The sequence below is a fragment of the Notamacropus eugenii genome, chromosome 2 (genome assembly GCF_028372415.1).
Source record: "Notamacropus eugenii isolate mMacEug1 chromosome 2, mMacEug1.pri_v2, whole genome shotgun sequence".
Lineage (NCBI taxonomy): Eukaryota > Metazoa > Chordata > Mammalia > Diprotodontia > Macropodidae > Notamacropus > Notamacropus eugenii.
This window is the reverse complement of record NC_092873.1, coordinates 494,165,372-494,178,893: the sequence shown is the minus strand read 5'-3', so window position 1 is coordinate 494,178,893 and position 13,522 is coordinate 494,165,372. Positions and strand designations below refer to the sequence as shown.

General features: G+C 38.3%; 1 protein-coding gene across 4 annotated transcripts in view; it reads left to right on the top strand.

Annotated features, from left to right (window-relative positions):
* The window catches only part of MCOLN2 (mucolipin TRP cation channel 2), an 82,911-nt gene that overhangs the window by 29,018 nt on the left and 40,371 nt on the right, over positions 1-13,522 (top strand). For 3 of the 4 annotated variants that reach the window (XM_072648906.1, XM_072648904.1, XM_072648905.1), the window contains exons 3-5: positions 5,168-5,341; positions 8,565-8,718; positions 12,653-12,740. In XM_072648906.1, coding sequence (XP_072505007.1) covers positions 5,168-5,341; positions 8,565-8,718; positions 12,653-12,740 — 416 coding nt within the window. Of the gene's footprint in view, positions 1-16; positions 280-5,167; positions 5,342-8,564; positions 8,719-12,652; positions 12,741-13,522 lie in introns of those variants that run through there. The other variant, XM_072648907.1, reaches the window with a different exon arrangement.

The following is a 13,522-nucleotide window of genomic DNA, read 5'->3' as shown; positions in this document are numbered from 1 at the left end:
GCTTCATTTGTTGCAGTGTCACAAGAATAAGCGTTGAAAGTTAATGGCCAGTGAATGAAAGTCATCAGTGAAGAGAAAACTTTGCATTGGAGGATTTGAGCTGTTTGCATCCTATCTTCCAAGAAGGGCAATCATAGGACAAACTTGGCAGCCAATCAGCATTAAGGACTGAGTTAGGTGTCCACACTTTGGAAAATCTAGCCTTTGTCAATGTTGAACCTGGCCACCTCCTGGTGGATACAGCTGAGAAGTGAAGATCTTAAACCAAAACTTTGGAAAGTAAGTGTTCTTTTCCTGCTTTTAAATTTTCCTTCTTCATCTGTATCTCTTCCCCTAAGACAATATTTCTGCCTGTTCTCTGAATCATCCATTGACTTTTTCTGCTTTCATCTCCTCTTGCAAGATTCTCACGAATCTAGGTTCAAAGTCCTTGCCTTAAGTTACTGTGCTTAAGGAAGGTTCCTACAACTCCCTCTTAGCCAATTCATTAGAGCTTTACTCTTAACATTTCTGTAAAGAAATGATTTGATATTTGTACTTAAAATCTATCATGTTCTTTTCAAATATATTTTTAACTGTTCCAAGAACAAAGGGTACAGTTTTTAAAAACTAACTTCAAGAAAAAAACAGATTGTAAAACTGTTGAAATCATCCTCAGCTTTTACTAAAAAGACCGATTGTATTTAGATGTGGCTAAGATATTAGATGGGAAAGACAGTGCTTGGGTATAGTTAATACAGTGATCTTGGAAATCTTTTCTAATCAGAAAAAGACTGTCATACAGTCTTTTGTATTTTCCGGAAGGAAAAGGAGATACAGGGGAGTCAGAGTGTCTAGATAATGCACAGAAAACTAATCTGGAGTTCTGAGAAGGTGATTTACTACTTTCTGTTTAATAAGTTGTAAGAAAAAGTTAGAATTTGAATTAAAATTCCCTAGTAATAAAAGGAAAGCATCTTAAAGACACTTGAACCCTTAAAAATTTATTTCCTGAAGACCCAAAATACCAGAGCGATAATCTGTATACCCAGGAAGATGTTTGACTCTAAGGAAACTTTCAGGTTCATTTAAAAATTTGTTATATATTTGAATATAAAGAAAAATAATTTTCAATCAAGGATAATAAAATTAGCAATTGTACTTGTTCCTAAAAGAATATTTCTTTAAATATTGTTCTGAAGAGTGTCTTATTCCCTGAAATACTGCTCTCCTGACTGATGGTGCCCTTCAGTAATTGCCAGTCTCCATTTCTGGAGGGGCACTAGCCACACTCACTTAATTATGAGCTTGGCTCAATCTGTAGACTTCTCACTCATCTCCTGTTTAGCAGCCTCTGCCAGTACCTTTTTACCCCTCCAAAACTCTGCTCTCTCAACTCCTCTCAGTTCTGGTCTTTTCTTCAGGGACATTTAGAAAGACTTTATTTCGTTAAAGGTCCATTTTTCTCTCCCTAGAATTATGTACACTTTTTCTGGATAAATCGTGTTCAGTTGTAAGGCTATATCATTTGCCTTTTAGAGTATCATGTTCCAAACTCTCCTCTTCCTTTGAGTGGCAGCTGTCAAATCTCATAGGATCCTTTTGCTTCTTGGAACTGAAATATTTTCTTTTTGGCTGCTTGCAGGATTTTCAATTTGACCTGAAAGCTCTGGATTTTTGCCCTAATGTTTCTAGAAGTTTTAATTTTAGGATTTCTTTCAGGAGGTGAGCAGAAAATGCTTTCTATTTTCACCTTGCTCTTTGGTTCTAAGAGATGTAAGCAGTTTCGTTTGTGACTTCTTGAAATAGAGTACTTTTAATGGTGATTTCTAGGTAGTCCAATGATTCTTAGATTAATCTCTGATTCACCCTTTAAATTAGTTGTTATTGATAATATATGTATATATATACCTCTTATGATTTCTTCTTCTTTTTCAATTATTTCATTTTGTTGAGGCAACTGCCTCATGGGATTGTTGCTTTCTGTTTGTCCCATTCTAATTTTTAGGGAATTCAGTTCTTAAGTAAGGCTTATCACTGTCTCTTCTATGGAACTCTTACCATTTTCCCCTCCCTAGCTATTTTATTTTGTATCTTTTGTTTTATTTCTTCCAGGTGCTCTTTTAGAACTTATTGCCTGGACGCTGTTTTTTCTAAAGCTCTGCTGGAACCTGTATTTTTTCTCTTCTTCTGGGTTTACTCTTTGGACTTCTCTTAATCAGTTATTTCTTCATTGTGTTCATTATTTTCTTCCATTTACTCTTATTTCATCTCTTACATTCTTAAATGGAATTTGTCTTTTGATCAGACTTTGTTTCCTTACTCCTGGATGGTGTGTGTGTGTGGGTGGGTGTGGGGGGGTTGCTGCTTAATCCTGAGTTCTTTGGGAATTATCTGGCCTCATTTCCTGGTATGATCCAGGTCCAGATTACTTGAAGGTAGTTTTAGTTTGGATGCAGGATTAGTTGTGGGATACCCGGATGTTACTTTGTTTCTTTTTTTCCTCAAAATGGGAATGAGAATGGGCCCCTAGGTCATTCCACACTGGGTGTTGGTCTGATTGAGTCTCCTATAGATTAGGTCTCTGGATTTCTCTGTTTTAGGTGTTTCTCTGGCTCACTGTAGATAGGGCCTCTTGGTTACACTGTATTGGGCACTGTGCAAGAACTGGACTTCTGGGTTAGGTCTAGTCCTAGGGTGCTGGTCTGGTCCTCTCTGCTGCCACAAATGAACATGGGGCTTTTAGATTTTCAGCACTGGGCATGCTTCTATGAGAACAAGCTCAATTTTATTATTTTTCTAAGTGAATTTGGTGGTTATTTTGTCTAGGTCTCTGGTTTTTTTTTGTCTGCTATTTTGTTTCATATTCCTTTTGTAGTTTGGTATAGTACTAAGTATGTAAATTAATTTAGGTAATCTAATTTTTTTTTTTCTGTATTGATGTGGTATAATCATTAGCTAATCATGTTCCTTCAAGTATTTAAGTCTTTCATTATTTCTTTAAAGAATGTTTTCTTACTGTATGTGTTTTCAATGTTTTTGGTAGATTGCCTTTTGTTATTATTGTTTAGTTGTTCATCTAGTCTGACTCCTCATGACCCCAGTGGCCATAGCACACCAGGTCCTTCCATCCTCCACTATCTCTTGAAGTCTGTCCAAGTTCTTATTTATCGCTTCCCTTACTATAAATCCACCTCATCATCTGCCATCTCCCTTTCCTTTTGCCTTCAATCTTTCCCAACATCAGAGTCTTTTCCAATGAGTTTCATCTTCTTGCTATGTGGCCAAAGTATTTGAACTTCATCTTCAGTGTTGACCTTCCAGTGAATAGCCTGAATTAATTTATTTAAGTATTGACTGATTTGATCTTCTTGCTGTCCAGGGGATGCTCAAATGTCTTTTCCCGCACTTCAATTTGAAAGCATTGGTTCTTCAGTGCTCAGCTTTCCTTATAGTCCCACTCTTTCAGCCATACATTGCTACTAGAAAACCATAACTTTGACTACGTAGACCTTGGTCAGCACCCAGATATTGTCCATATTTAGTAGTTATTTTGAATGGAATTCTTCTTTCCATTTTATCCTATGTTTTGATATTGCTTTATATGTATGCTGATAATTCTTGTGAGTTTATTTTGTATCCTGCTGCATTACTGAAGCTATTAATTTTCTCAATTAGTTTCTTTGAATGAATAAATGAAAAGGCATTTATTAAACATTTACTCTGTTTCTGTTACTATGCTAAGTGGTTGGAATAAAAATACCAGCAAATGACAATCTCTGCTTTAAAGGACTTTACATTCTAATGGGGGAGACTATATATAAAGACTTGGCGGGGAGTTTTGGGAAGGGGATGGTAAAGATACTAGGATTTGGTGTTGTGGTTGGAGATGGCCAAGAAGTGTCATGGTGGGAATAAGAGCCAGGCAAAATGAAGTGAAAACTCACCAATCAGAACCCAGGGTTTTATTGGTGGGATTGGTGTTCTGGTTGAAGAAGGAGGAGAAATAGTGAGGAGAAAGGCCATCTTTGCTTTTCGCCTTTATTTATTAGGAAAAGTTCTAGTGCTTTGCCATTACAAGAGAATAGATGGCTCGATTTGGTGGTGGATGGGAAATGGTGTGGCAGATACGGGATAAGACAAGATAAGGGGAAAGCTGGCTAATCAGAGTTCAGGTTTCCAAGGTGGGAATCTGGGGGGAAGAGGACAAGGAGGACATCTTAATACTGATGATTTCTTGGAGTTTTCTAAGTAAACTATCATGTCAGAAATGGGGATGGTTTGGACTCTTTGCAAGTGTTGATGCTTTAAATTGCTTCTTGAACACCTTTTATTTTGTTTTTCATGAAGAAATATTTATACTCTCTTTTCACATCCTATCCACGCCCCCAAAAAATGGCAAAAGAAAAAACCAAACCCTTGTAAGAAATATGCATAGCCATGCAAAGCAAAACCTTGGTTTGTATACCTTTAGTTTTTTCTTTCATCTTGTTGTCTGTGACATCTCTAACACTATGTCAAATAGTGATACTAAGGGACATCCTTGCTTTATTCCTATATTTTTTAGGAAGGGTACTGGTCTTTCTCCCTTTCAAGTAAACATGAACTTTTGGTTTTATGTAACTAAAGCATATTTTAGTTACATGCCTTCTATCTTTGAAAATGATTTTAATGATTTCTCTCATTCATTCTAATTCTTCTATTCAGCACGACTAAAGTGAAAATGTATTTAATGGGAATGTATGTGTAGAACCTATATAAGATGGCACGCCATCTTGGGGAGGGAGTGGAGAGAGAAGGAGGAAGTAGGGGGAGGGCAGGGAAAAATCTAAGATATATGGAAGTGATTGTAGAACACTGAAAACAAATAAAATCGTTTAAAAAATGATTTCACTTTGCAAAGTCCTTTAATCAAGGTCAATAATACATAGAAGTCTTTACTGATTGACCCCAGTGACCTCCCATTAAGATTATTTTGTATGTGTTTTATGTTTTCTTATCTGTGTTAATTTGATTTACTTCTCTGTTCCCCCAACTCTCCCCTGTGAGGACAGGGATTGATCTATTTTGTCATAGTAGACTCAGTACCTAGTCAACCCAAGTGCTTGTTGAACTCTATGGATCAAATTCCAACTGGTAAGTGGTTTAGGTAATGATCATGTTTCCATCTTGATGTTGTATTTTTCAGCTTGTTCTTTTTGGTCTGAACAACCAGCTGGTGGTCTCTTTCAAAGAGGATAACACTGTGGCCTTTAAGCACTTGTTTCTAAAGCAATATTCCGGTGTAGATGAAGATGATTATAGTTGCAGTCTATATACACAGGAAGATGTCTATGAAAGCATATTTTATGTCATTAACCAGGTAAGTATTTTCCTTGGGGTTGTCCACACCAAAAGAAAGTCCTAGAATGTGCTTTATAGGCAGCAGTTACCTGGAAATAACCTCAGCAGGGCCATGGGAATTCTTTCTGTCTTCTTTCTACCATCTGGGGAACTTTCTTTCTCCTTTTTCTTTCTGGAAACATCTCCATCTCTTCCATATTCCCACTTTACACCTATAGCTCTTGATTCTAGATGATTGCTTCATTATGGAAGTTCCTTTTGTGTATAGGTTGAAGTACACACGAAATGAACCTCCACTCAAAACAAAGTCAAGTGCAAGTCATGTCATCACTTCCCTGCTGCCATAGTCTTCTTCAAAAATGAAGGATGAACAGAGAGAGAGAGAGAGAGAGAGAGAGAGAGAGAGACAGAGACAGAGACAGAGACAGAGACAGAGACAGAGACAGAGACAGAGAAGGTTGAAGAAGATGAAAGCTAAGGCCCATTTCTAACTTGAGAGTTACAATTCTGGAATTCTGTGACCCTAATTTCCTGCTCTTCTGGGCCCCAGGTCAAGGTACTACCCCCAAAGTAGGATGAATCCCTATTATCCTGGACAGAAAAGTATATGAGAATGAAGGGGAAATTCTTTCTCTACTGGTATGGGAGCTGGGGGTAGGGTGGGGACAGAAAAGTGTTGCTGATACACACCAAGTTGGGACTTAATGGATAGAGGTAACAGGGAATAGGTAGCCTTCAGTTCTAGGTAAGGAAAAGTCCCAATAGAGCTCTCCCAAAGTAGTAGAACTTGGAGGATGTGGGGTCTTCAAACCAAGGCTGACTGACCACTCATCAGGGACTCCATAGAATGGGAAATCTATTCAGGTCAGGCTAACTGACCTTAGTGATCTCTTCTGACTCTTGAGATTCTGAGTTTCTGTTGACCGAATCCATTTTCTAAGAGATATCAAGCAAAGTAATCAAGTCCCATGGTGCTGTACTGCACATTTGTAGGAACATTATCAAGTTTTCCTGAACTGCCCTTAGGAAGCTAACCCATACCTATGCCATTGTTTCTATAGGAAAATGCATTCTGGGTTCTACTTTGCCTCCTTTGCTAATGCCTACGAACACTTTAGTGCATTTTCCCCTCAATCAAATCCCTACACTACATCCTTTGCTAAAAGGGAATGGATAATACCCCAATTGTAGATGTGAAATAGGTGCAATTACTTTGTCCTAAAACCCATAAAGGAGAGAGGCTTAAGGTTTTTCTCCCTGGGGACATCATCTCTCAGCCCTAAGTGGTAATTGGATAGAACCAACTCTTGAAATTTGTCATTTCCTTTAGTTCTGTGCAAGGTGTCATTTTATTGAAGAACTATTACATGGACATAGGTACATTTTTATTCTCTGATGCAAGATTAAGTTTGGAAACTGCTGAGATCTCAGTGAGAAAGATTTGCTTTCATCAGAATGGACAAAGAAAAGGGAAATGGATGTGTTCTTTACATTGGTGCTCCCTGACCTGTTGAGTAACTTTTTAGAAGTGTGAATGTTTGCAATCCTGGAACCTTGGATTTTAGGGGACTTTGGGGCAACATATTTTCCGTAAAAATTTTGAAAGTATTCTGCCTGATTCTGCATGTTTTTGTGTTGAAGAGAGATGGGAATATGTGCAGGAAATATTTTTACATCTGCCAAAATAAACATGCGAAAATAACTAAAATAAATAGAAAGGACTTTTTTTGTACTATCTTAATTATTGGTCTATGTCCTCTTTTGTTCTTGTACTTCAGCTGAGTTCTATTCTTCATGACCCCATGGACCATAGCATGCCAATCCTATCCATGGGGTTTTCTTGGCAAGGATACTAGAGTGGTTTGCCATTTCTTTCTCCAGTGTATTAAGGCAAACAGAGGTTAAATGACTTGCCAAGGTTCACATAGTAAGTGTCTGAAGACAGCTCTGACTCAATTCTCTATCCTCTGAGCCACCTAGCTACCCTATATCCCATTTAGACCCATTGATTACCAAACTGGGTTTGAATCCCTTCCCTACCTCTTTCTGATCCTTTATCTTATTTAAGGAAGCATTTAAGTGATTACTAATTACTAATTAGGGGCAGACAGGTGGTGCAGTGGATAGAGCACCAGTGCAGGAGTCAGGAGGACCTGAGTTCAAATGTCACCTCAGACACTTGACACTCACTAGCTGGGTGACCTTGGGCAAGTCACTTAACCCCAGTTGCCTCATCCTGGGTCATCTCCAGTCATCCTGATGAATATCTGGTCACTGGATCCAGATGGCTCTGGAGGAGAAGTGAGGCTGGTGACCTGCACAGCCCTCCCTCACTCAAAAACAAAGTCAAGTGCAAGTCATGTCATTATTTCTCTGATGGCATGGTCTTCTTCGGTAATGAAGGAAGAACACACAATTACTAGCTACTAGACCTTAGGAATACATAGATTAAAGTGAAACAATATGACTCCTCAAGGAATTTCCATTCTAGGGTAAAATTTACAGTTCACTTTCCCTTTGATCTCCAAGAGCTTCCTCCCTCTTTTGGGGTCATGAATGCCTTTGGCAGTGTGATACCACTTAATATTATTGTGTTGTGTTGCCTCTTTCCATAATGGAAAGAAATGTTAAATTTCAGTTAGAGATTAGTTAGAGTAAAGGTGTGATTCTTCTGCCCCACCCTTTCCCCTTCATGCCCCACAGTGCAAGTCGAAGGATCTCAGGTTAAGAACTCCTAACCTAGAACCCTAAGCAATTCTCAAAAGAAAATACTGCTCTACAATCCTGGGACCTCTGCATTGATGTAAACTTTGTCATTAAAATAGCAGGACAACCCTAGTTGTATATTTAATTGGTAATTGACTGTCTAGAGAAGTGTGAGAAATATTCCCGAAGGGGAGCTGGGAGAATGGAGGAAAAGCATACTGGCATAAGAAAATATCACCTTTATACCTAGAGACTTCCCTTTTCCCTACTGGGTGAGAATCATATTCTACTTTCAAAAATTTGTCATGAGGCTTTTGGTTGCCTATAAAGCATTTTGAGGTCCTTTAATTTAACTTACATTGCCATTACCTGTATACGAGGGATATGAGACCCACATGGACTTTTGTAACTGGCAGGGGCAAGAAGGGGGATGTTTTTCTTGTTGTATGAGTCCATAAGTTATGGGCTTTTCCATCTTATTTAACTTATAAGAGTACGTGAGTGCTGGGTTATTTTTCTTCCTTTCTTTTAAACAGTACCATCATTTAAAGAATGTATCTCTGGGCATGGTTGGTTATGAAGAAAATGAAGACGACAGAATTGGCTTGAAAGTGTGCAAACAACATTACAAAAAAGGCACTGTGCTCCCGTCCAATTATACTCTCAACATAGATAGTGAAGTTGAAATAGGTAATGTATCGAAAATCATGAAAAGCTGCCATTTTGAACTGTTGGGATGAACACACAGCCCTGCAGCCCTGCATATCATTGAGGGGAGCAACACATCCTCTCTGACAAGGATCTTTTCTGTTATTCACCTGGAAAGGACTTTGGTGAGGGAAATTCACACATACATACATATACACACAAACACACGTAGATATTCTCATTTGGTCCTCACAACCACCCTATGAAAGAGATGCTATTATTATCCTTATTTTACAGATGAGGAAACTGAGGCAGAGGTAAAAATGACTCCACCAGGATCACACAACTAGTAACTGAGGCAGGATTCAAATTTGGGTCTTCATGACTCCAAATTTGCCTCTCTGTCCACTACACCACATTAGCATTTGACCATGGATGCAGGGATCCAGGTTAGTTACCAACCTCAGTAAATTGACATAGGAACACAATCATGAAACCTATTTCCTGCTCCTCTGTGTGTGCTCCTGTGCTTCCCACTCAGCCAGTTATTGTCCATATGGCCATGACCTGAAGAGCATGCCCAGCCCCCTCGGAGCTTAAGAGAACTTTGGCTGGGTGCTCCCCTTACGGTGATGCTATCATTCCAGGCAGCCTTAGAGACCAGCATGGCAATATCTAATGATTAGTTTTGTCTGATTGCTGCCTGTTGGATGAAGGTTGGCCCTACTCTACACCTTTTTAAGTATATCACAGACCTATCATGCCTTACCATGAGAGACTTTTGGGCCCCTTTCCACACAGGAGGTTTTTGTATTGCTGTGATAAGAATACAGGCTGGGTCTGAAGATTTGTCCAGTGACCTCTTATTGGTAGCCTGTTTCTAATGTTTCACAAAGCTGTATAGTATTATTAATTTTTCCCTGAAAAACAAGTTCTAGAAATGTGGCCTAAATGAATATCTGATGGAAAAGTAGGTTTTGTATCCAGATGATTTGGTGATGGGTTGCTGATCCTGTAATTCTAAGTTATTTTCTTTGCTTTTATAGAATGGAATGTTTCTACCATATGGCTATTGCTGGACATTATTATCTATATTTTATTTAAAAAAGAGAAACTTTTAGCAGAGAAAAGAGCTACATAGTCTTGTTTTAAAATCAAAGTTTGGCCGCTTGAACTACTCATGCCCTTCACTGAAAGCAGGCATAATGTGTGAAAAGATTCTTTCTAAGTCATCCTACTTTGGCTTTCTCGTGGTTACTCCCCAGACTTCCGACCTGTAGATTTTCATTTAGACTGAGTACAGGGAAATTTCCATATGATTAAATAATGCTTTTGAAACACCAATGCCACATTCCATTTTTAAAAATTATATCAGTTACTATGAATAATGCTGCAAAATTTATTACATAAATTCTATAGCCATGAGTTTTACTTTGAAATTAGCATTACTGTCCTAGAAGTGAGTATAGTCATTAGATGAAATGATTCTTATTTACCCTATAATATCTCCTATAACATTGTATATTTATATATATGTTGCTGTTAAATCATCTTTTCAGTTGTATCTGACTCCCATTTGGAGCTTTCTTGACAAAGATAGATGAAGACGCTGAGGCAAACAGGATAGAGTGACTTTTCCAGGGTCACAGAGCTAGTTTTTGTGGCCAGATTCGAACTCAGGAAGATGAGTCTTCCTGATTCCAAGCACAGTGCTCTATTCACTGCTCCACCTAACTGCCCTGTCTATACATATACATGCATGTATTCACTTGAATTATTTACATGTAAAAAAAGAAGTGCAGAGGTGTGTATGGCATAGTAGATAGAGAGCCAGCCTTACAGTCAGAAAAACCTGGGTTCAAGTCTTGCTTCTGAGTTCTATGTAATGTGTGAGCATGGGCAGTGAGGTACAGTGCTGGATTTGGAGTCAGAGAACTTGGATTCAAATAGGGTTTGTTGCCATGGGACCTTGGATAAATCATTTCAGTTATCTGGGCTTTAGTCTCTCATCTGTCCAGTGAGGGAGTTGGGCTAGATGGCCTTGCGTGGCCCTTTCTCCTCTAAATTGGTCATCCTATCAACTCAGCCTCTGAGTGTGCCAGGCAACTTTCTAAAACTATAAATTGCAGATGAGGTAGCTATATGAGGGCCCAACTAAATATCTTTGACAGTATGCTATCTCTGTCTGGTTTCTGCCTAGAAATGGTCTTCTGAATAGTTTCACTAGAAAGTAAAGCTATCTAAATATATTTGGGGGGGAGGGCGGCAGGTAGGTGACACAGTGGATAGAACACCAGCCCTGGAGTGAGGAAGACCTGAATTCAAATCCAGCCTCAGATACTTACTAGCTGTGTGACCCTTGGCAAGTCACTTAACTCCACTATTATATCACTTTCTGTTCATTCTAACCTTTACAACCTTGTCCTTCTTTCCCCCTTAATTCTTGGAGGAGTATGAGACCTTTTGTCCCTTCCCTTTCCTCATCTCCTTCTCAAAAGGGGCAGCCTTCTAAAAGCTTCCATCTCTGTAATGGAGGGGTTACCTCCCCAGTCTGGGAACATCTTCTGACCCTGGAAGAAAGGGACATTGGAATGATGAGCCTGTTGGGTTCCTGCACTTTGAAGTCATTCTTGACCCTCATGTAGGGGCTTTACCTCAGCCCTTAGGTACAAGCAAATACAATCTGTATCCATGAAGAGACAGAGCATGAGAAGATCAGGAGATTAGAGGCTGAAGGAAGATCTGGGTAGGAATCATCACCTGCATGCTTATTAGTGATAGGACTATGGGCAAGGAAGGCATTTAATCTGCCAAGCTTCCATTTGCTCATCTATAAAAGGTTATGGTACTGCTGATACCATCTCCCTCATGGAGTCACCCTGTAAACCTTTAGTATAATTATTATATTATATAATTATTATACGAATGCGAGTCATTATTAATCAACAAATATTCATTAAATGCTTACTTTTTGTCAGGCATTGGATACAAAGAAAAAATTAAGACAATCTATATTCTCAGGAAGAGAATAAGCCTTTATGTATTGCTTACTGTATGCAAGGTACTGTGCTAAGCACTCTAGAAATGTTATCTCATCTGATCCCCACAAGGTGCAGTTATTATACTCATAATAATCATATTTACATCCTCATCCAATTGAGGAAACTGAGGCAAACAGATTAATTGACTTGCCCAAGGTCACAGAACTAGTATCCGAGACTGGATTTGAACTCAGGGCTTCCTGACTCCAAGTCAAGTATTCTATTAAAGCTTTTGCATGGTTGTATATTCTGTCACCTTAGGCATGGATAATGGAATCAGAGAGAACATAAATCAGGACTCTGGATACTGGTTTTATAATCAAAATAGGATCACTGAACTAGAGATTCAAGGGGTTTCAGAAGCCAGCTGAAGAAACTGAAATCTAAAGAGGTAAAGTGATTTTGCCTAAGATCATACAAGATATAATTATCAGGTATGATTTAAACTGAGGTCATAGGATTATAGATTTAGAACTTTTAAGGGATCTTTGAGGTCACCCTTTAATTTTACAGTTAAGGAAACTGAGGCCCCAATAAAGTTAAGTGACTGGCCCAATGTCACATAGGTAGTAGGTGGTAGAACTGGGATTTGAACTCAGGGACTCTGATTTCTAAATTCAGGCTTTTCCCCTATATCACATTAGCACATTGCCTCTTAGATTCTTTAAAGATATGAAGAACAGTAAAGCTAATTCGAAATACAAAAAAAGTAAAAAACAAATTTTAAAGGATCAAATCTACCAAATTTATAAAATCATAGTCACATTTGCTCAGTTGTTAAAGGACCAAGTGTACATTTTCTCATCTTTTCTTTAAGATGCACTGGCCATATTTTCATTTTGATAAAAACCGTAGCAGCATTCAACAAAATGCATTGTTGTGGCTAAGCCTTTTTCCCTCTTTGTTTAATGACATGTTTTATTCTCTTGTTTCAGATTGTATCCACTTAGACCCACAGGTCCTTGCTAGTGAGAATTCAGGACATTGGATGAATTCTTCATTTTTCCGTCTAGAATTTTATCGGTAAACACGTTAAAAATATTTTTTTGAAGTTAAAAAAAAGATTATGTTGATGGATTCAGGCAAGCAATGACATTTGAACACTTGATGCTTTAAGAAAAAGTTTTCTTGGTTATATATATATATATATATATATATATACATATAAACATACACATATATGTGTGTATATTTGCATACATACATATACGCATATGCATACATACACACACACACATATATATATATACACACATACATAGACTCATCCATCATTTCTTCATCCATACCCATATCCCCAGTGACTGAGCCCTCCTTTTTAACAAAGAAAACTGGTTAAAAACCAACCCCCAGATAGTGTATACAGTGTTGAGTACCCATAGTCACCTGCCTTTCTACCAATGGAAAAGAAAAACATTTTGTAGTCTTTTCTCAATGTATCTGAGTTGTGCTGATTTTTAGTATTATTTTCATTCCCATCATCATGGCCATCAGGCAAATTGTTCTCCTAGCCCAGCTTCTCTCATCCTGCACTCATTCCTTCATCTTGCCTCAAATCGCAGAATTTCTAAGTTTTCATTTCTTATGGCAAAATAATATTCCATCATATTCACATACCACAATTGGCTCACAGCCACTTTCTAATCAATGGGCACACACTTTTGTTTCCCCCTCAAAAGTACTGATCTGAGGGTTTAATCCAAGGGAAACCCCTTGTATCTTTGACTTCTTTTAGGGTATAGTTCCAGTCATGGAATCTCAACTGGGTCCAAGGGAATGAACATTTGAGTGACTTTTCTTCTGAT